General features: G+C 41.5%; 1 protein-coding gene across 1 annotated transcript in view; it reads right to left on the bottom strand.

Moving 5' to 3' along the window:
* ITGA11 (integrin subunit alpha 11) overlaps window positions 1-23,759 on the bottom strand; it is a 229,127-nt gene that overhangs the window by 38,687 nt on the left and 166,681 nt on the right. The window contains exons 11-18 of the mRNA XM_044662398.1: window positions 19,793-19,937; window positions 16,106-16,254; window positions 13,068-13,208; window positions 10,636-10,839; window positions 8,225-8,355; window positions 6,888-7,054; window positions 4,743-4,885; window positions 3,620-3,730 (exon numbers count right to left, since the gene is read on the bottom strand). Of these exons, the coding sequence (XP_044518333.1) occupies window positions 3,620-3,730; window positions 4,743-4,885; window positions 6,888-7,054; window positions 8,225-8,355; window positions 10,636-10,839; window positions 13,068-13,208; window positions 16,106-16,254; window positions 19,793-19,937 (1,191 nt within the window). The remainder of the gene's footprint in view (window positions 1-3,619; window positions 3,731-4,742; window positions 4,886-6,887; window positions 7,055-8,224; window positions 8,356-10,635; window positions 10,840-13,067; window positions 13,209-16,105; window positions 16,255-19,792; window positions 19,938-23,759) is intronic.

The raw sequence follows: 23,759 nt of genomic DNA, 5'->3' as shown, positions 1-23,759 counted from the left end.
AGTGGGGCAGCCCCACTTCTTTAACATCCCTAGCTCACAACTCAAACTTCCATTCATTTGTTTTCCTTACCTGGTGATCAGGCTCCTTCACCAATTCCAGTCCTTTCCTCCCCCACCCCCCCAAAGTAAACGAATTTCCTCTCTCAGTACTACTTGACATGCTTTTGGTTAATCTGCTGCTTGCCTCTCAGATACCCTTTGCTTTTCTTCTACCTTGCTACCTTCATGCCTTTGCCCAGGCCTTTGCTTGAAGGAGCTATCCTATCTCCTTCAAAAACATGGTTCAAACCTTAACTTCTTTAAGAAATCTAAACTGTGAATCGTATGGCTCAGTTCACTCTACTTTGTACTTAAGTGGTATTAAAATAACAAAAATAACAGCAACAACAACTACCATAATAATAAAGTGATCATTCCCTCTAAGTAATCATTTATAATAATCACTCAATAATAAAGTAATCATTTGGGGACAGCTAGGTGACTCAGTGGATAGGAACCAGGGAAGGAGATGGAAGGCCCTGGGTTCAAATCTGGCCTCAGATACTTCCTAGCTGTGTGACCCTGGGCAAGACACTTAATCCTGTTTGCCTCAGTTTCCTCATCTGTAAAAAATGAGCTTGAGAAGGGAATATCAAACCACTCCAGTATCTCTGCCAAGAAAACCCTAAATGGAGTCATGAAACTCATCAGACACAACTGAAATGACTAAACTGTATAACTCTCTGGAACATAGCTGAGAATAAAAACCCTAAGAGGCCTAAGAGATATGACAAAGTTCATGCACTGGACTTTGGAGGTGGTGGTGGGGGCACTCCCATGATATCTGTATAGATCACTCCTGAAATAGCTTCTCAGGCCTTCCTTCAAGCCTTGTACTCTTAATTTACTCAAAACTATAACCAGGCCTGGGAATCTGCCTTGTGCATGATAAAGTAGAGGCAGCAGCATCTCAGAAGGGGATGGGGAAAGTGCTAGAGTGTAGGCAAAGTAACAGAAATGCTAATTTTTATCTGATAGCATGGTGGGGGAGACAAAATAACTATTAAAAACATGACACAAACTACAGCTGTCTGGAACCATCCAAACAGTCCAACATGCCTTTGTGGCCACTGAAGATACAGATGTTCATAATGATGACCCCGAGTTGTTTTTTTTTAAACTCTTTAAACTCTCCCAACTCCAGACCTAGCTCTCTATCCACTGAGCTACTGAGCTGCCCCATTCCTTTCTTTTTTGTGGAGGTTGAGGGATATGGGTGTCAAAAACTGTATATACTGTTATACTTGGTTAATATGTGACCTAGTTTTGATGAACTGTTTTTTTTTTTTAAACTTTACTTTCTGTCTCGGTAACAACTCTAAGATAGAAGGGCAAGGGTTAGGCAAACAGGGTTAAGTGACTTGCCCAGGGTCACAGAGGAAGTCATATTTGAACCCAGGATCTCCTGTCTCCAGGCCTGGCACTCTACCCACTGTGCCCCATGAACTGCCTTTTAAAAAAAATTCTTTGTTACAAGAGATGACTTGGTAGAAGTAAATGAAGGGCTGTGTTTGTATATAAAAAAATATAAATACAATTTTGAAAAGAGAAAAAGCATATAATATATATGCATATATATATATATAGTGTATGATATATTTTAGAAAAATTTCCATCTATACTTGATATATAAAGAGATACATTTTCAGTTACCTGGAAAATTGATGTGTAATGATTTATAATTCAGTTAATTAGGTGTTGCTGCATGGGTCATCTAAAGCCAAAATGCTGCTTGGCAGATGGATTCTGCTTCTTTTCCTTTGTGAAAAATTCTATCTTCTCAACTTTTACCAATCCACCCTCACTGGCTTCCAATAGGTGAATGTTTGCCCTTGTCTTGCCTGGTTCCAGGCCTCCGCCTCTCTTCTTAGCTACCTTCCCCAAATCAGGATATAGAATTTTGCCAGGAATTGCATTCAAGCTCCCTGGCCTTCATTTCCATCCCTGCAGTATATCTGACTCCTGCACCACCATGCCTCAGTTACCTCCTCACTCTGGAATGTCCCTGAACACTTAGGCATCTGCTTATCCTGGGCAGGGGTATGTCAGAGTCAGCTTGAACTGGCTAGAGTTGATTGTTAAAAATTTCCGGGGAGTGTTTATTTCTTGGAAATAGGTGAATGTTACAAATCAGAGTTGATTTATTGTTTTGTTGATTTTCTAGAATAATGCATATTTTTAAAAGTGTATGGACAATATACAATTTCTACCCCCTTTGGAGAGCAGGTTGTTAAACATTTATCAACACATCATTATTCTGGGACTCCATTTTGGGGCTAGATCCAATTAGCCTTATTTCATTTCTCTCCTGGCTAGGCTTTTGACTCTTCTGTAATTCACCACCTAACTCAGGTGCCTTCTCCTCCTGGAACTTCCGTTTGCCATGATGGCTTCTTCATTACCCTCTAGGTCAGGGGTAGGCAACGTATGGCTCTCGAGCCATATCTGGCTCTTTTGAGGGCCAGATGTGGCTCTTTCTGCAGGAGCCATAAAGTCCATTTTTTTTTCAGGTGCTGTTACAGGAGCGCACTGTGAGCACTGTACGACTCTCACGAAATTACATTTTAAAAAAATGTGGCGTTTATGGCTCTTACGGCCAAAAAGGTTGCTGACCCCTGGGCTAGACTATGCTTCTGACTTTCCTGGACTTCACCACTATACTGTTATTCTTTATCTCCTTTTATATTTTGTGTCCAAAATTCCATATCCTGGTTTGTCCCATTTGAATGTAAGCTCCTTGAGGATAAGAAATGTCTTTTTTTTTTCTTGTATTTATATCCCTAGTGCTTAGACTAGAGTCAAGCACAAAGAATGTAAGCACTTCATTATTGCTTGTTGGCTGCCTGTCTGTAGTAGAGGGAACCAGGTACAATAAAGGCTCAAAAATTGTCCAAGATGGACTGGTCACTGTGGATTGGCACTGGCAGACACTGTTTCACGTCTGTTCTCTCTGGGAGGGTATCTGAGCTAGCTGAGTAAAAGGGACACAAGTATACTGAGTCAGAGAATGGGAGAAAAGGATTCTAGGGAACATTAATAAAGGTGTATGACCTTTGTACAAGCTTCGGAAAACAAAGGTGGGCTGAAGTCTCAGGGATTTCATCAGCTGATAAGCAGGTGGCCTGAGCTTGGCTTCTAATTCTGTGTCTAAACTTGGGCCAATCCCATGTTCTCTGGGTCTTAGTTCCCTAATTTGTAGAATGAAGTGGTTGTACGACATGATCTCCAAGGATAGGAACATTCTATATGTTGACTGAGGCGCCATGGTGCGCCCAGCCCTGTGTTAGATACTGTGGCCGATGCTGAAGAAGACCTGGTCCTTTGTCTTAAGGAACTTACGAGAACCTGCCTGCCAGAACAGCTTGCAGGTAGGTTACAAGACAGTCGGAGTAGGTCTGAGGAAGGAAGAAGGAAAGAGGACATTGTTTGGGGAAGTTTTCTGGGAGGGAAGAGGATGATGGAGTGGCCCTTGGTGAATTATTTCTCTGTACTGCCAGTTCTCTGGTACCAACGTTGCTGAATGGGCAGAGAAGGCACAGTAGCCGTCCTAGTAGTCCCCCATCCCCTGGCTGGGACTTACCGAGACTCTGAATGTGGTAGGCCAGCCATCGTCCAGAATGGGCCCATGGTCAGGATCGTCCAAGGCAAACTCAACTGAGAATGTCACTGGCTTTATATAGTCTGCCGTGTCCTGTGGAGGAGCCAGAGGTCAGGATGGCTGGTGTAAGGGTCAGGGTAAAGAACATCTTGGGTCACTGATTACTTTGAAAGGGGACTAGAGGGGAGAGGACTGAGAAGGAAGAGGGAGGAGAAGAGACAGAGACAGAGAAATATGCAGACTGATACACATACAGAGACAGAGACGGATGAACAAGGTTATGGAATCACGTTGCTAATAAAGGCAGACCTGTGAGGTTGGAAGTCCCAAAGTTGGTGTATTTACAGAGAGGAGGGAGTTGGGTCTTGATGTGAAGGAATGTGGCGAGAATGAACACGATGGCCAGAGAGGCTCTACTGGGTTCCAAAGCAGAAGAATGGTAAGGACTAGGTAGGGGGAGGTAGTGTTTAAGTGACTTATCCAGGGTCACACAGCTAGGAAGTATCTGAGGTCAAATTTGAACCCAGGTCTTCCAGATTGTAGATCTGGTGCTTTTTCCATTGTGCTACCTAGCTTCCCCTCCCAAAAATCTTCATGCAGTTTTAAGTTATTAGCAATTAAAACTTAACTATTTTGAGAAAATAAATTGCGAGACATTAGCCAGGATGTAGTTTCACAGTCTTAAATAACTATAGTGTCTTTTTCAATAAATTTATTTTCTGTCAGTAAAACTTTTTGGAACACCCTGTATAACTTGCACAGGCAAGTAAATACAAGGTAATTTGGAGAGGGAGAGAACACTAACAATAAGGAGGCTCCGAGGAAGAATCTAGAGAGAAAATAGCACCCAAGTGAAGTCTTAAGGAAAGAGAGGCAGAGATGGGGAGGGAGTGCATTTGAGGCATAGAAATCCTATGAGAAGCCACAGATATGGGAGATAATGGAATGCAAAGTTGAACAAGGAGCATCTGCTTGTCTAGCTTGGGTGTGAAGAGGAAGATAAGATTGGAAAAATAGGTTGGAGCCAGACTGGAGTCACATACCTCACATTAGTCATAGTAGTTACCTTGGAACAAACTGGTCCAGGTCCGAGAGTCCCACTTACCAGAATGTGAAAGTTGATGCGGTCACAGTACTCTTGGCCAGCAGAGAGCAGAACTGCCCTGTGTGTGTATTTGTCTGCATTCTCGTCCAGGTGGGCTCGTGGTGTGTATCGCCGCTCATCAATAGTGGCATTGTACTGGATGCCTGGAGAAAGTGGGCATGCACAGAGTATTGAGAAGGCAGAACCACATTCTGGTGCCAAGTGGATCGTTTCTCATCATTTCAACAGCTCCCGAAAAATCCCACTTTCTCAGTGAAGCCTTTTCGGATTGACTGGAGAAGAACTGACATTTTCCTTTCACCCTAGTCTGAATGGGGAGCACTCATAAAGGTGGGAAGGGAATGAAGATGGAATAAAGGAAAAAGGAAGGCATGGAAGAATTGGGAAAGAAGCAAGAAGAAGAAGTGGAGAGGAGAACTGGAAAGAAAGAAGGAAAGAGAGGGAAGAGGAGATAGGAAGGAATGAAAAGGAAGAAGATTGTAAGGAAGAAGACTGCCATGGTAGCCCTGTAGAACCTGGTATTAATTAATTAGGCAATTAATTAATGCATCATAGTTCCAGTTTAGGAAGGCTAACCCCAGAGAGTCCAGGATCTGGCCTCATGGCTTTAACATTTAACTGAACCAAAGACTGCAGAATGTCTTTCTCAATTATGTTTTTCCTATTGAGATTTCATTAGAATATCAATGCATCAACAATTACTGTTCACTAGTTACTATATTTAAAAAGTTACTGCAAAATTTAGATGAAAATTTAAAAAGACATAAACACCTAGGGATAAATAGGGTCTCTTTCACTAGTTTTTTAAAAAAAATAACCTTTACCTTCTGTCTTAAAATCAACACTATGTATTGATTCTAAGGCAGAAGAGCAGTTAGGGCTAGGCAGTGAGGGTTAAGTGACTTTCCCAGGGACACACAGCTAGGCCATGTCTGAGACCAGATTTGAATCCAAGGCCTCTCCTTTCCAGGCCTGGCTCTGTATCCACCTCACTGCTCCCTCATTCACTAACTTTTAACTGTTTTTAATCACTGCTTGGTCTTTGTTGACTTGTACAGAGCTTCTCTGAGAGCCTGGGATCCCTAGGCAGGTTTGAGCCCTAAAACCTTTGCAAAAAGCAGCTTCCATTTACATCAAATGCCATTTCTCTTCTCATTTCAGGCATTGAATTCAAGTAGATGAGTCTAGTCAAAGGAGCACTACTACAGAATCTCATTAATTTATATTTTCTGACAGGTAGGTAGTGCAGTGGATAGAACGTTGGGCTTGGAATCAAGAAGTTCATATTCAACTTCAGACACTTATTAGTTGTGCAATTCTGGGCAAGTCACTTGACTGTCATTTGCCTTAGTTTCCTCATCTATAAAGTGGGGATAATAATAATTCTTACCTTCCTGGTATGTTGTGAGGATCAAAGGAGATAACAATTGTAAAGCATTTAGTAAAATGCCTAGCACATAGAAGGTAAGTTATAAATGTTAGTTATTATTATTATTATTACCACTATCTTCATCTGCTTGACTTCCTGGATTCAGGAACTCTGTTCATCTTGACCACAGAGACCTGACAGACCTTTTCCTGTTTCCTAAGCCATAGGGAGCTACCGATTTTAGTCTGGCCTTCCTTGATTCTCCATCTTCTTATCCTGACCTGACCTGACCTGCTGTCTGTGCCCAATGGAATCTTTAGCTGTCAGTTCATTACTTTCCCAATTGTGGCTGGTAATTCCTGACTTCTTTTCCTAGCATGTGCAAAAAATCATTGGTTTCTGAAAAGTCTTGAAATTAGGGGGAAAACCCCAACAGCAGTCTGTGGGAGGGTGTAACTTTAATAACACATTTAAACAGAATATAATATAGCTTTTCAATAAATATAGAAGAGGAGAGGGTAGCTAGGTGGCTCAGTAGATAGAGAGCTAGTCCCAGAGATGGGAGGTTCTGGTTTCAAATTTGACCTCAGACACTTCCTAGCTGTGTGACCCTGGGCAAGTCACTTAATCCCAAGTTCCTACCCCTTGTTGTTCTGCATTAGAACCAACACGTACTATTGATTCTAAGACAGAAGGTAAGGGTTTAAAAGAAAAGAAATAGAAGGGGAAGGTGGACTGAGGAGGAAGGGAAAAATGTAATAGAGAGAGATGCTCACCAACAGTTGCAGTTTGGAAATGAGGGGACAGGAAGATGGGCAGGAAGCAGAGGAAGGCAACCATGCAGGTTGCATCCTTGCCATTACGCTTGCAGTCCTTATGGAAGATGTTGATCTTGGATGGCTCAAAGTGGATGCTGGCATTGATCTGGACCACACTCCGGGACCTGGAGAGAAGGAGTGGGGAAGAGAGAACTAGAGCCCACTGGCCAATCCCGTGGTGCTGGTCTGATCATTGTTAGGGGGCACCAAGAAGGAAAGAGGAGATGGAGTTAGGAGAGAACAGAAATTATGACATTCACTTTGAATGTCTTTCTAGATCCTGAAGGAGTTGGTTTGGGAAGGCATCAAGAAACTAACTCAGAAACTTTATGATAATGACTAGTTTCCAATGATCTACCTGTGGATTATAGGGTCATTTAACCATAGAGCTGAAGGATCTTCAGCCAATGAAGGGATGTAAAACAAAATAAATAATACCAGGAAAACACCAAATAAAATTAGCATTTGCATATATAAAGTGGAATGGAAAAATAAGATTGCCCACAAAGCTGCAGATTTCTATTATGTATAGACTGATTTTCATGAAAGTAATAAATTCAACTTATAACTTTCCAATCTAAAAAAAGAACCTTCAGAGATCTTATAGTTAAACTCCCTCATTTTATTAATGAGGAAACTGAGGTCCAGAGAAGTTATGTAACTTTTTCAAGGTTATTCAGGTTACCAACAAAAGTAGGATTCAAATTTAAGGTATCTACTTTTAAGACAGACTCTTTCCAATTCACCATAATGCCTATGGGATATATGTGTGTGTATAAAAGACAGTGCTGAATACAAGACAAACTGCTTACTATGCATGAAGAAGACTTGTACCTATCATATATGAGGGTACCTCAAGGGTATAAGATAATTGGCTTACTATATTCAAATTTTTTTCTGTACATCTTATTTTCTATTAGATTATAAATCCCCTGAGAATAGGGAATGTGCCTTTTTAAATCCTGGTGTCTTTCTTAGCACTTGGCATAGCATCTTGTGTATTAATAACAAATTAATTTATATTAATATTTCTAATTATAATATAAATAAATAATAATATGAATATGCAAGATGCCATGGCATTTAATACATGTTTTTTTGTTTCTAGTACAATGTTAAATAACAAAGGTGATAATGGGCATCTTTGTAATACATGTTTTTTGAATGAGCGAATGTCAGCTGCTAGCACCCTGCTCTCTAGAAGTTTAGGTGAAGCCCCTTCCTCCCCCTGGACATCCAAGCCTTGCAGAATCTTCAGAAGAAGCCAGAATCCTGAAAAAGTGGGGGTGACCCACCATAAGATCACAGCACCACCAAGGGATCCCACTGCCAGGTCAATGAGTCCATCTTCATTGAGATCCAATTGCCCATGGATGCTGCAGCCAAAATACTGGAGGCCTGGGGCCAGCTCTGAGGAGGCAATTCTCTGTAAGGTGAGAAAGAGAAAACTGGGCTCATCCACCTCCAGGTGTAGGAAAATTGGGAGGGATGGAGCCAGGGAAATCCCTAGGTAGAATTGGGATAGGGAGCTGCTTATGTGATGTGGTTTAAGGCTACCAAGGTTTTGTCACCTTCCCAGCTCAAGGATATTTTTCTTTTTCTTTTTTATAACCCTTACTTTTTGTTTTAGAGTCATAGTAGTATTGATTCCAAGGTAGAAGAGTGGTAAAGGCTAGGCAATGGGGATTAAGTGACTTGACCAGGGTCACACACCTATGAAGAGTCTGAGGCCAGATCTGAACATGGGACCTCCTACCTCTAGGCCTGGCTCTCTCAATTCACTGAACCACCTAATTACCCCTAAGGACATTTTTCTTCAAGGCTTTCCAATGTGCTGGAAATTTCCACCATTAATATAATTCTTTGGGGTTAAAGTAGGACCTCTTAACTTTAAGGTTCACCAATCACAAAGAGTTCATGGATTGATTTCAGGGGGTCTGAAAATCTGGATGGGGAAAAACTTACATTCTTATCTCAAGACAAGTGTAAGATCATAAAAATTTTATGTATTTTATTTTATGCATTTAAAAACATTATTCTGAGAACGGGTCCATAGGTTTTACCAGATTGCCAAAAGGGGCCATGACACAAAAAAGATTAAGAACTCCTGAATTAAGGTAGTGGCTTTACATTATTTTTTCAAAAAATCCTTGCCTTCCATTTTAGAATCAATACTGTGTATTGGTTCCAAGACAGAAGAGTGGTAAAGGCTAGGCAATGGGGGGCTAAGTGACTTGCCCAGAGTCATAAAGCTAGGAAGTATCTGAGGCCAGGTCTGAACCCAGGACCTCCCATCTCTAGGCCTGCCTCTCAATCTACCCAGACAGCTTCCCCCAAGGCAGTGATTTTAGAAGGTGTCTTTTGTTAAAATAATAATTTATTGCCTAGCTAGGGAACACATGATCCCTTGTCCTCATCAACATGAATTAGCTTCTCAGATGAACTTATTGCCACTAAAGAACATAATTCTAAGGAGATGGAACACAAGTCAGTTTTGATATCAAGAAAAGGGTAGGGAAAGGGTACTATCCAGGAGGCCCCAATAGGCAAAGGAGGTAGCATGAGGGTACCAAGTACCTGGTAAGGTATTGTAGAATTAGGGAGAAAGAAGGATACAAAAAGAGGAAATGTAAAATTTATTCACGTTAGAATTTTAACTAGTCAGTTATGGCTAGGGCAAAATCGAGTCACTCACTGTGCGATTCACTGTCCATAAAGGTAATCCATGGGTTGAAAATACGAATCTCAGTCTATTCAGATGACATAGGGAGAGAGAGCCTGTAATATTTGGGCTATTCACCATGTATTCCCTTAGGTGCATCCCTTTTAGCAGTGATAATAAACTCTTCCCTCCTATGTTCAGGATACTTTTCTTTTTTATAGATTTTCTTATTGATAATTTTTATTTTATTTTCCAAATACATCCTGACCACCTCCTTCCCTAGAGAGCTTGCCATTATAATGAATAATAGAAAAGAAATACCACCCCCCCCAAAAAAAGCAATGCAGCAAAATGGTCTAAATACCTCAGTGGAATCTGACACCACCATCACGTTCCCACCATCATTATTTTCTACTATATCCCCTAACGTCCTACCTCTGTAAGTAAAGGAGGGAAATGTATCTTCTCTTCTTTTTTTCTAAGTAAACTTGCTTATTGTAATCAAACAACATTTACTCTTTTTTATTGTTTGTTTCCCATTTACATTTTAATCAATGTGCCTATTTTTTCCTCTGGTTCCGCTTACTTCACTTAGTATCAGTACATTTAAGTCTTCTCTTGTTTTTCTGAATTGTTCATATTGTTTCTTATGATACAGTAATATGCTATGCCCTTCACACACAACAATTTGTTCTACCATTATCCAGTCAGTGGGCAATCTACTATTTCTAGTTCTTTGCTAAAAAGTGCTGCTATAAATATTTTGGTATATGTAGAAGCATTCTTTTTGTCTTTTACCTCCTTACAGAGAACTACCCTCTTACTTTCATATAGTGAGAAAGAGAAAAAGAACAAAGATTCTATTCATTTTGAGTTGAGCCCTGCATTGTTAGGGGGACAAAAATCACTCAAGAATGGAGTGGAATTTGCCAGAATTGGCTAGTCAAGGCAAGCAGGCTAGTGCATGCTGGTATTCCCTGCAAGCCCAAGTTAGAGGTTGTCTGAGACTCAAGAGAAATACAGCTCAGGTTAAGGAAGCTTTACCTGCTTATACCTCTTCAGGATGTTGTTCCGGAAGCCATGGAAGATGTAGATGACTCCCTGGTGGTCGTTCTCCAGAGGAGCGCCTACCACGATGTCATTGTAGGAATCCTGGTTGAGATCTCTTACTGAGGAGATGGAGGAGCCGAACCGGGCATTTTGGTAGTTGTGAGAATCTTTTAGTGTCCCATCATAAATAAACCGGTTCTGTGGACAGAAGAGGGATAGGAGAAGACCCACGGGGAACTTGGCCAAGTTGCCCTACCATCATTATTCCCTACTATTGGTGTCCCAAATCTTAGGCATAGAACTAGAAGTATGCTGAGAGAACTGAGGGACAGCTGAGACGGAACCCCTCAGGGCACTCCCCCCATAACCCTACCCCTACTTCTGTCTCTAGGAATGGCTAGATAGAGGGAAAATTCTCTAGTTTCATTCTCAGCATAATAAGAATAACTCCTCTGAAGAAGATTAGGGTCTGGGGAGATCTTGAAATGACCCTGACACTTTCTGAGTGCACAATCTTCCTGCAAGGCAAGGTGCCAAGGGCTCTGGAAGACTGGCTGAGTTAGAGGCCATGGAATCCAGAACTGAAGACACTATAGAGAGACATTATCACTCTCCTGAGGATCTAAAAATACATTTGTAGGGCATGGTCCATAGCTAATTCCAATATGATTCTTCTATCTATTACCTATCTTTATCACTCTTATTCCCTATCTGCCTAAATCATCTATTTCTCTAATGCATCTTTGTCTCTATATCTATGTTTGCTTATCTACCTCTATATTTATCTGATTTTCTATTTCTATACTTCTCTATATGATTCTCTCTATTATCCATCATATCTCTACTCAGCCATACATTCATGCATGCATCCATTCATCTTTCTATATTTATTTAGGTCCTTTCTCTTTCTGTCTGTCTCTCAAAATAATCTACCCTACAACTTGGGCTCACTTTTTAGTCTCTGGCAATCCTGCTTAGTCTATTGCAAAGAGCATTGACTCTGGACTCAAGAGGTCCAAATCTTATCTCTGATATTTGTTAACTGCAAGATCATGGGCAAGTTACTTAACCCTGTTTGTCAGAGTTTCCTTATCTGTAAAATGAGGAGATTAGAACAGAGGATGACTTCTGAAGTTCCTTCCAGCCTTGAATTTGTGATTCTCTGAACAAACTTATATGGCACCTCATCTTGGGCTTTAGTTCTGAGGGAAGCTCAAGCTTCTCTGGAATCACTGCTATGTGTAGACAGAGTCATCTCCCACCTGCTCTTCCATAGTGCCTGAAATTCCCATTACTAATGAAATTAATATGAAAGGCATAAGAGTATGCAATTTGGATATTGAGTCAGCAAGTCTTGGATTCAAGTCCTGCCTACAATACCTAATGACTGTATTACCATGAGCTAGCCAGCCATACTAACCCTCTGTTCCCTTATCTGAACAATGATGGGGTTAGATTAGATGGCCTCTAAAGTTTCTTCCAATTCTAAATTTATTATCTTAAAGCAACTAGGTAGCATGGTGGCAGAGTGGAAAAAGTGCTGGTCCTAGAGTCAGGAGGACCTGAGTTCAAATCTGGCTTTAGATACTAGCTCTATGACCCTGGGCAAGTCACTTAACCTTCTTTGCCTCAGTTTCCTCATCTATAAAATGAATTGGAGAAGGAAATAGCAAACCACTCTAGTATCTTTGCTAAGAAAACCCTGAATGGGATCATAAAGAGTTGGACACAACTGAAATGACTCAACAACTAATATATTATAAAAGTCTCCTATAGGTTAAGGCATTTTGTCTTCAGAAGACCCTGATAAATTACATATGTGTTATCTGTAGGAGGGGGAACAGATTACCCTATTATGTACCCCCATCCATTTATGTCACAACCCTCCAAAATTGTTTACCAGATTATCTAGAAGAGAGCCGGGCATTGAGAAGTTGGGACAAAGGACAGGAGAATTGTACTTGGGGGTTTTGGATAGAGAAGGAAAGGTCCAACCTGAGGTGTTCTTTGGGAAGTGAAACCTGAATGTGGTGCCTCAATGAAGGACTCAAAGTAGGGAGGGCATTGGGCATTTGTGTGTGTGTATCATTAACACCTCTTGTCAATTAGACGGTTGTCTGATCCAGTTATCGATTTCCCTTCTTTGCCTGGAGATGCTCCTGGATGTGTGTTCTGACTTTAGAGGTGAAAATACTGGCTCCTGCCTCTTTGGTTCTGACCCAACAAGGTAGGCATTAGGAAAAGGACCTGCTACTTCCACAGCTCAATCTGCTTTCAGAGGGCACTGGAGAACAGTGGAGTGACCCTGAGGTTGGCTAAAGGGGAGGAATTGAAGTTGCCCCAATCAGAGGTTGACCTTTTTCAAATTATGCACATAGCAGGGATCTGGGTTTCCCAAGTAGAAGGGCAGCACTCTCTGGCATTACCTGTCTCAGAACATAGACATACACTTTGCCCCGTTCTCGGCCCTCGCTGAAGTACATTGGTGCGCCAACCAGTAGAATGTCAGTCACCCCATCGCTATTCACATCCAAGGAACTGATTTCACTTCCGTAGTAGGAGCCAATCTGCACCATAGAATGGATAGAATAAGTTGAGGAGTGAGCTTCTCTGGCTCCCTTTTCCCTCTAGGAAGGAATATGTCCTCCACAGTATGGCTCTGACCTCTTTCCAGACTTATTACATAACACTCCCTTTCATGTTCTAGGCAAACTGGACCATATGATATCCACTGTATAGAGTATTGAATCCCCTGTGTCTGTGTCTTTGCATGGGCATACCCCATGGTTTGAATATTCTTTCTGCCTTACTTCTCCCTTTTTCAATGACAGATATGCTGGTCGATGGCTAGTACTCAGAATTATAACTAACATGTGACTACTGGGGCTTTGCCAAGGGTAGGAAATTCAGAGGGTGTAAAAGTTAACATTTAATATATTAAAATTTAGCAAAATATTCCCTAGGCTCGTCATTCTCTACCACTTTCCCTCAGTCCCATAAAGAAATCTGCAAATAGCTCTTCTCCCTCCCTAAGAGTATTTCCCTTCCCACTTGCTTTTCCTCTTCTTCCTACAGTGATATTTCCTTCAAGCAAGAATACTACTTTCCCTCCTTTTCAACTGATATGTGGGTCAGAGCCTCCCCGAAGGCTCTCTGGTGGGTTGGATAGATCCTTCACAACTCTGGCCTCCTATTCTAGTGGCTAATTTTCTCCCCAGCTGTTAAATTGGCATCAGTTACTTGTGTTATTTTACATCATGAATTAAAAAGTAGATTTGAGGGCATATTCCTGGCTCTTTGCCCTAGTTGGTGCTGCTTGGCCCAGGGCAGTGGTTGCCCAGTGCCTGAGCTTGGGCTAGTTATAGCTCAAAGACCTGCCAGAGCTTTGTGCTTTACGCACATCTTTAAAGAACCCAGAATCATTTCTATGCCATGATGAGACACTGGATGAGGACTTTGGAAAACTGTCTGTCTATCTATTGATAAGCATTGATTAATTTGCTTCTATGAACTCAGTGCTAGGGATACAAAGATGAGGAATGCAACATCTATCAATCAATAAATATTTTTAATGGTTACTGTGTGCCAGGCACTGGAGATAGACAAGGAATGAACCATCTATCTACTTCTCTATACATATACATATAAATACATATTATAGATATGCCATATATGTGGGTATATGAACACATATGTATCAGGGCAGCTAGGTAGCACAGCCTCAAGCCAGGAAAACTTCGGTTCAAATCTGGCCTAACATACTTCCTATCTGTGTGACCCTGGGCAAGTCACTTAACTCCCAATTGCCTAGCCTTGACTGTGTATTAATACCAAGACAGAAAATAAGGGTTTATAAAACAAATAAATATATATATAAGAATATCTATATATTCTTGTATTATTGTGTTTATCTATTTCTACTGAGAGATTGAGAGATTATAAACAATGGGAGACAGAAGGAGAGAAACAAACAGAGAAATAGGGAGGCGAACCCTTTTCTAAACATGTGGATCCTGAAGCCCTCAGCTATGTAGGTCCCCTTAATTTGGAATCTACTTAATTTAGAAGCCCTCAGGACTGTGGTTTATCATTTGGATGTTGGAGTCAGAGCCCAGTGGGGAAAATGTCATAAATTCATCAAATAGCTTCCCTTCTAACTTTCAGGCACTAGAATCCAATTCCCAAAAAAGCCAGCCAGAGTCTGGGCGTGGGTGTGTGGGAGTGAGACTGAGAATGTCAGTGGTAACCAGCTGTCTGCCAGCTCAGCTGGACGACAAGGCTAGCAGGATGGGGCTTGCTCATGTCTGAGGGGTTTACGTTAGACGTGAGGGGGACCTGCCCTTTGGTCATGCTGGGCTATGGGCAGTGGTCTGTCACCTCAAAAGGACCGTAAGTCAGTTGGGAAAAACAAGTCAGGCATTAGGAATGGAATGATAAGGGCAAATGGAGGGGTAGTTAAAATGTGAGGATTATACAGATGCCAGAAGTCAAGATAAAGAAGTGAATCAAGTGAACAGAGACACTATTAAACCGAGTTTAAGATTACTCTAGAGAGGAAGCGTCCTATATTCTTTCTGCTACAGCAGGAAGTGGGGAGAGGCTGTACAATCTGATGGTTAGAATCAGCTTCAGAGTCAGGAAAGCCTCTGATGTATCCTACTTATGGGACCCTTAGTAAGTCACTGAACTTCTCCGTGTCCCAGGCAATTCTTGGGCTCCTAAGGATAAATTGCTTATTTCATTCTTAGCAAGATTGACCTTCATATTCTACAGCAAGGGGGGTAAGCTGTGATACACATACATTGACAGGAGAATAGTTTTTAGTGATCAAGGGGGTAAAAACTTGGCCTGCCACTTTGGAAAGGTCGTCTGGGGATTTCTCTGCAGAGATAAGCCCATGTGACTCATGAAAGGGTGCCCAGGAGGGTACTACTGTAACATTAAGCATCCTTCGGCTGCTTCCCTGAGGTCCTGTGACTTCGGGCCAGCTGTGGCGTGGCTAGGGGGACAGAGCCAAAGCTGTCTAACATTTGTGCTGGGTACAAAGCCCCTCCCTGGGGCAGTTTGGCTTATTTCCATTGGTTGAGGAACTTTTCCTCTCCAGGAACTTCCCTATCCAATTAAATAAGAGGCCCAGGCAATAAATAAAAACAGCAGGAAACACCAAGGGATTTTCCAGGGTGAGGTTAGCACAAGGCCTGAAACCTTCAGCTCTAGTAGCTGCTGGGACAGACAGACAGGCTAGGCTGAGGAGTTCTCTTTCTCAGAAGTCCTGAAAAAGAGAAGAGATTCCAATGGGCTCGAGGGGCAGGCAGTCCTGCCCAGAAGCCAGGAAATGGATGAGAGGAACTCCAGGGTCCCTACCTGAAGAGGGTTCATTCCCTCTTCTCTCTTCTGCCCTCCTCCTTCGGTCCCCTCCCTGCCTCCCTCCTCCTCACTCCCACACCTACAACGTCTTCTTTACCTGTTCGCCCTTCAGAGACTGGTGGATTGTTAGGCTACGGTTGCTGTGCATCATGAAAAGGATGACTTTGCCTGTATGGTTGAACCGGGGTGCTCCAGCCACATAAACCCTTCCCTGATCACGGGACACAACAGAAGTAACTGTGTAACCTGTTGGGGGAAAAGGGAAGGAAAGGTGAATACAGGTGGCAAGGAATCTTCTCTTTGGTATAGCCTTGGAAGAATGGGAAGGAGGCAACATTTTATGAGGAAGGAGGCAGGATTTTATAAAGCAATAAAGAAATCTCAGCCAGTAGGGAGCAGGTAAAGGAGGGATTTATGTATAAGGCCTGTTCTGATCCAATATAGGCAGCTACTGAAAGAATATTATTTTTAGTGTTAATCCTGTGGGTTGTTACATTCAGAAAGGGTTGGCCCAAATAAAAGCTGAGATAATGGGATGGCCCTGGGGGGGTTTTGGGGGTGTTACATGTCTTTCTAGAGCCTTTGAGCTTGTCCTGACCCCAGGAGGCCAAGTATTCAATGGCTCAGTTTCTGTGGGTCATTCACTTATTTCCCAAGAAAGAGTCAATAGGGCAGATTCTTGCACTCTTTACTGACACCTCTAGGTTCCTGGTCTATGGTTGTGAGATTTTGGGGTACTGCCTACACCTGTAAAGGTGTAAAGAACTTTCCTGGAAAGAAACTATACCAATGCAGACTGGCGACAGTTCTTGGGCAGTAGCCTGGGACAATGAGAGAAATTAAATGATTTATCCAGGCTCACAAAGCCTGTGAGTGTGTGAGAGGTAGGACTTGAACTTGGGTCTTTCTGACTCAAAAGTTACTCTATGCTGGTACTAGTTAGGATTAATACGACAAAACTCTGATCTCTGGTCATGCTTAAGGCTTTATAGCAGTGGAGGAGGAGAGGAAGACAATTCTGCTGAGATGCTCCCTTCTGTCCATTCCTGATGTGAGAATGGAGGTACTTCTTAGGGAGAGTAAGTACATGGTGGGGCAGGGGTGGACTCCAAACCATCTCTGGGCTTAGGATCCTATAGGAATCTAGTTGGGGGAGAGAGGAACAGGAGTTAGGAATGTGGGATAAAACACAAGAAATGAAGACTCGCTAATCCCCCTTTTCAATCTAGGGATTCTTAGAAAGCTTCTGTGGAAATCCCATCATGGGGCAAGGAATTTAGGGACATGCTTGGCATGACTTATTTGCTAATTACCCCATTACCCCATACACTTTGTCCTGCTTCTGTGTCCGTTCCTGAGACCACTCAAGGTAGAGGAAGTGAGGCAGAGAATACTCAAGTCTCATCTTCCCTTTGAAGCTGGACAGCACCCAGTTGTTACCACATTTCAACCAAGGGGAAAGAAATGGCCAATACTAGGGGAGCAAAGTAGAATGCCTTTCTCACTTATTTCACCCCTAGGGAAAACTGACCTATATATTTAAGGGCAAGGGCTGGCAAGCTATGACACATATACCCAGAGAGGTTATAATATGGGGAGGTAGCCCCAGGACATAGAATTCTCTTGTAATTCCCAGGCTTCCAAGTTGTTAAATCCCTCCCCTGCCTCAGATTAGACTTGACCATTACTTAGTGGGTCTTCTGACTATTTTTTTTTAACTCTTCTATCTTAGAACCAATACTATGTACTGGTTCTAAGGCAGAAAAATGTTAAGGGCTAGGCAATGAGGGTTAAGTGACTTGCCCAGGGTCACTCAGCTAGAAAATGTCCGAGGCCAGATTTATACTCAGGACCTCCTGACTGTAGGCCTAGTCCTCACTCCACAGAGCCACCTAGCTGCCCCCTGGACAACTAAAAATTGGATCCTGTTTCTTGGGAATGGCAGAAGATGACTAAAGAAGTGTAGGTAGGGTAGGGTAGGGAGGATGGAGAACCCAATACATATTTGCCTATGTGGAAGCTGGAAACAGTCCCTCAAACTAAGCCCAGAGCTTTTTCCTCCTAAGTCTTCCCTTCCTGGAGTGTGGAAGAATACTTTTGCTGTTTCCTGGCTCTTTGCAGCCTGTACTTCAGCAGAGAAACCAAAACAATTTCCTCTCTGGGGATCCTTAAATCTGGCACTTCCTTAGTATCTAAGGATACTGACATGCTAAATAGTGAAGGAATAGTGTCCTTTAGTCCCAGTTCCTCTCACACTACCCCAGCTCCCATAGCAAGAGTTCTGAGCTGAGAGTCAAGAGAATTGGATTCTAGTCCAAGCTGTCATATACCCTCTTTGGCCTTAATTTCCTCATCTACAAAATAAGGAATTTGGACCAGATCATATCTAAGGTCCCTCCAAGCTCTAAGAACCCATGATTCTCATGTAGTAGATACTCAGTAAATAATTACTGATTTTGCTATTAATTTTTAAATAATTAATTAGCTTGATATAGGAGAAAGAATATTAGAGTTAGAATCAGAAGACCTGAGTTTGAACTCTGGCTCTGCCAGTTACTAGCCATGTGACTGTGGATAACCTGAGTCTTTGTTTCTCCAGCTGTAAAATGGTGTCAGTAACACTTGTCCTGATTACCCTATCAGGTACTATAAGAATCAAATGAAATGGCTTATGGAAAGCATTTTGCAAACTATGAAACACTTCATAAATGGTATTATTTTTAACTATTTTATCTTAAGGTGCCATGTTTCTCCAACTTCTAATGTGATATTTAGTTTTTGAGTCTGTCCATCCAACATGACTTTTATGCCTTTTCTTTTTTAAAAAATAACATTTTATTTTTTCTCAATTACATGGAAAAACAATCTTTATCCTTTGTTTTTTAAAATATCACCCTCTTTCCCTCCCCACCTCCCTGAGATGTGTGCCTTTCCTTCTGAGGATACTTTCTTCAAATGCTTATCCAGTACCTGAAGCCATGATAGTATTTTAGGGACTCTGGGGTAATAGGTACAAGAAAAAGGTACAGACCCATCCTCTAAGAAACTAAAGTCTAGAGAAGGAGATAGAAAAACAAAGACCAGTTGAAAATGGATGTGCCTACATCTCTATCTTGATCATTCAGGGTAAATGATGTGAGGTTGGGAAAAAAAATTACAGATGATATAAAATAACAGCAAACCACATCATGTGGCTCATGTTTCAGATTATAGAGACATTCAGAAACCGACATACTTGCTTATAACCTCCACCTGGTTCAGCTTTGCTCATAAGATGAGAATATCAGAAAACTGTAGATAATTTGTTCTTGAATAATTGAGTTGAATAAATAATCTGTTACAGAAAATGTTTAACAAGGGCAAATGCCAGGTACAAGGAAGAAAAATTAGCAAATTCATCAACTGTATTTCTGTTTGTCTTTATTTTCACAAAGCCCTTTATTAGAAGTCATATCTGTCTTACTGTGATCACTAATCAAACAAAGTACTAGTTCTTGGATTTTATACCAGGGAAACAAACTCAGCAAATGTTTTATATGCAAAAATTTCTGATGAGGACAAAATACCTTAAACAATTGACCTTCCAAATAAGTGTGAACAGAAACACAATTTATTGCTAATTGTTCTTTACTGATGTGTAATTTAGCTTCGGTAAAGGTTCCATACATGAGTGTATTACAACTGATTCAAAGGCAATAAAAGGATTCTAGTTTCCCACAGTCACCCATAACTAATTGTATTTCCTGCCTTTCCCCAAATGTTCATTTCCATTTCATGACCATACCCAGATATGCCCCATGGTTCTTCAGCTCTTCAGGGAATTCCTTTAGATATGACTCTCTGTGAGGAATCACTTTTCCACCACTGGTTTCTTTCAGCACAGCTCCATTCCAGTCATATGCACCAACAGCTCCCAACAAAATCCCATCCTAAACAGGAAGAAAGGAGACTCCAAATAAACCATGTAATTTCCAAAGGGAAAGGTTTTAAATTAATAATGAATTGATGGTAATATCTCCATCTCATTTTTTTTCTTTGTCCCTTAACCCTTATTTCTGGTCATTAATTGAATGGAGGTCTTCTTGCCCTGCCATGTGATGTTAAGTCAAGGTGATCTTAAAAACTTAATTTTAAGAAAGACAATGAGTAAATAACAGCCTCCAAAACCACATACAAATCCTGGTCCCTGGCCAAATGCAAAATTTCATGAAACAAGTTCAAAACTCACTTCCTCAGAAAGTCTTCCCTATTCAGTTGCTAACTACTTTTATGGCCTTAGGCAAATTAATTTAACTTCTCTGGGTCTCAATTTATTCATTTGAAAAACGAAGTGGGAATAAAAGGTCTCTGAGGTACCTTCCTCACTCTAGACCTCTGATCTTATGATCTTATAATTGTCATTGCCTTACACACAGAATGACACCCCCTTTAGCAGTTAAAAAATCCAACCATATGTTCATCTTCTGTTTTGTGGGAATCTTCAACATTTTTGTCTGATTTTAATCCCAGGCAGATGGCAGGCTCCCTGAGGGCAGGGACTACTATGTCTTCCAAAGTATGGAAGGCTCTAAAGCATCCACTTCTATTGTTTAGATGTTTAGAATCTGTGTTTTGGGTTGTATCAATTTCAATGATTTAGGTGATAAATTCAACTCTAGTTGCCAACAGAAGAGTTTCTATGCAGGGCTATGAGAATTGGGATGGAGCAGAATGCATAAACCTGGGGCAAGGCAAACTCCCCTTATTTCCTTTTTACCCTTGCCCAAATTCTTTGGATCCATATGAAATCAGGTTAAAATAAACACAAAGGGAAATGTCTAAGGGGAAAAAGATTCCATGATAAGGCCCTGGGGAAGGAACTGATATTGGTATAATTAGGAAACTTAATCAGTGCACTTTGGCTCCTGCTTTACTTCTTATGGTTTTTTTTTTTTAACCCTTAACTTCTGTGTATTGGTTCCTTGGTGGAAGAGTGGTAAGGGTGGGCAATGGGGGTTAAGTGACTTGCCCAGGGTCACACAGCTGGGAAGCGTCCGAGGCCGGACCTGAATACTTCTTATGGTTTTAATGAAGTTCTTGGGACATTGACTTGCCCAGGGTCACATACCCAGTATATATTAGAATTGGGACTTGAATTCAGGTCTTTATCTCTCTGAGGCCAGCTCTCTAACCACTTTACAACAATGCCTTTCAGGGCAGATGCATTTTTTTCCACCCTTCTCTAGGACCAAACTTCTTGTATTTGAAATATATAATTTGATAGAAAAAACTTACTCAAGGTCACAAAACAGAGAATTTGAACCAGAGCCTTTGACTCTAAATCCAGGGATTTCTCCTCTATATCATCTGTCTCTTCACAACACCAAAGATCCCTTGTCCTTTAGGATGGTGGTCCTTCATTCATTATCTCATTTTGTCCTTATAATAATCTCCTGAGGTATTTAGGATAGGAGCTATTATTGCCATTTGACAGATAAGGAAACTGAGGTTCAGGGAAGTTTAGAGACTGGCCCACAGTCATACAGTGTCATAATTGGACTTAGGAGCTAGATGCCCTGGTTCTGATGGTATGACTTTTGCTTTCTACATCCAGGATATTCAGTCTGGAAATCCTATAAGGATACTCATCCAGGTTAATGTAGAGTCTTCATATCATCCAAGGCACATAGGGTAAAACCGGGTGGAAAGAGAAAGCTCCTAATACCCTCTAACACTAGATGGATCCTATTCTCATTCTTCCATCTGAAACTCTTTGGGAGGTAGCCATCAAAGTCAGTTTCACCTCTCTCTGCCCACCGAGTGAGAGGATGCAACCGTGGATCAATCTGCTTCATTTTAGAGAGAGGCCTTTGAAGATACATTCTTGGCTCAGCAAATACCTCTGTGAACCTTGCAGAGTCTCCTGAAGAAGGGCTGATTCAGATCAGGAGCTTGTAACCCAGCTGGGACCTCTACTCTCCCCAGTCCCTGGGAGGTTTGGGAATTCCATCTGAAGTGCTGGCGGCTTGAAGGGGTCTGGCAATGCTGCTTCCAAAGCACATGTCTCTTTGGCAACAGGAACAGAGTCAGCCTTACTGCTAACCCTGTGTGATTGTAGAGACCAGGAGGGCCCTCCTGTGGCCAAAAATACCTCTCTCACCTCTGGCTGACACTTCAACTGTAACACCCTATTACTTTAGCTTAAGACTTTGATCTCCACTAAAATCCAAATCCTTCTTGGATGGGGAACACTTTAAGTTTTTATCAATTATTGACATATTTGACCAACTGAGTTCATTACATTCTTGTTTTAGACCAAGGGTCCTTAATTTTTGTATGTCATAGACTTTGTCAGTATGCTAAGACATGTGGGCCCCTTCTCAGAATAATTTTTTCCTTTCTCTCTCTCTCTCTCTCTCTCTCTTTCTTTTTTCCCTTACCTTCTGCCTTAGATTCAGTACTATGTATTGGTTCTAAGACAAAAGAGTGGTAAGGGCTAGGCAATGGGGGTTAAGTGACTTGCCTAGGGTTACACAGTTGGGAAGTGTCTGAGGTCAAATTTGAACCCAGGACCTTCCATCTCTAGGCCTGGCTCTCAATGCATTGAGCTACCCAGCTGCCTCTCAGAATAATTTTTTTCAAACATGTAAAATAAAATATGCAGGAATATAAAGGAAACCAATTATATGGAAATAAAGTTATTAAATTTTTTTTAGTTCAAAGACCTTATGTTCAAAACCCCCTCACTAAGGGAAGCTTGGAAGGGGAAAGAACTTAGAGAGAGGATGAGTACCAGGAGCCAGAGGAGAATGGGTACCAGGTAGTATGCATGAGTATTGAAGGGAGATAGGAAGCCAATAAAAACAAACTCAATTGACTTCACACCATTACCTTTGCCAAAGGAGACATATATTTTATGTTTGGAAAAATAAGATAGGGGAGTGGCTGGTGACTGGGTGCTAAAGTCTTGATAAAGGATGTCAGGAGTGTCAATGTGCAAAAAATAGCCATCCTTGGCATTTGGGAAAGAGCATTAAAAGTCCCAAAGTTTTTAGCTGCTCTGTGATTTGTGCGACTATAATTTCCCTCTTCCCAAACCCCTGGTGAGGCCAGGAAATGTCCAGTTGTGTAGTTTTTCCCAATTGAGACTTCTTATGGCCAAACATCAGAAAAACCAATTGGAAAATTGTTTGGTTGACTTGTTGACAAAGAGTACTGAGAATCTGTTCCCCTGCTTGTCTCAGAGGAGAGTGGAAAGGATGTATACTCCTAATGAATCTTCTGGTCCTGACTTTTGCTGATCATTGAATTAGCTATGTTATGAATGGAAGTAGAGAGGCAGAGGTAGGTGATTTTCTTTGGTAGTGGGTCTAAATCTCTAATCTAGGCATTAAAAAGCATGCCTGTTTTTTTAAAAAATACCTTTACTGGGCACTTACTAGGTGCTGGAACTAAGTGATTTTAGGTGTGTTGGTAGTGATAAAAGGGATGTCCTCTGCTTTCAAGTTGAGGTCAAAGGTAACCAAGAGGAATGAAGACTATGTACACTCTGTCCTCAAACTGGAGTCAAAGGGAGCCAAAGGGCATGAGGGCTGTGTTCTACAGTAAGGCAGTCAGATTCCATCTGTCTTGGGGTTCTAAATTCTAGAAGGTTGAGTTACTGGTCTGGAGTCCTGCACACACATGGAGTCCTGGAATCATGAAGCCATAGGCCTGAGGGTTAGATTAGAACTTAAGAGATTACCCGGTTTACCTTTTCCCCTCATTTTATA

The sequence above is a fragment of the Gracilinanus agilis genome, chromosome 2, assembly GCF_016433145.1.
Source record: "Gracilinanus agilis isolate LMUSP501 chromosome 2, AgileGrace, whole genome shotgun sequence".
Lineage (NCBI taxonomy): Eukaryota > Metazoa > Chordata > Mammalia > Didelphimorphia > Didelphidae > Gracilinanus > Gracilinanus agilis.
This window is presented reverse-complemented; position numbering and strand designations above follow the sequence as displayed.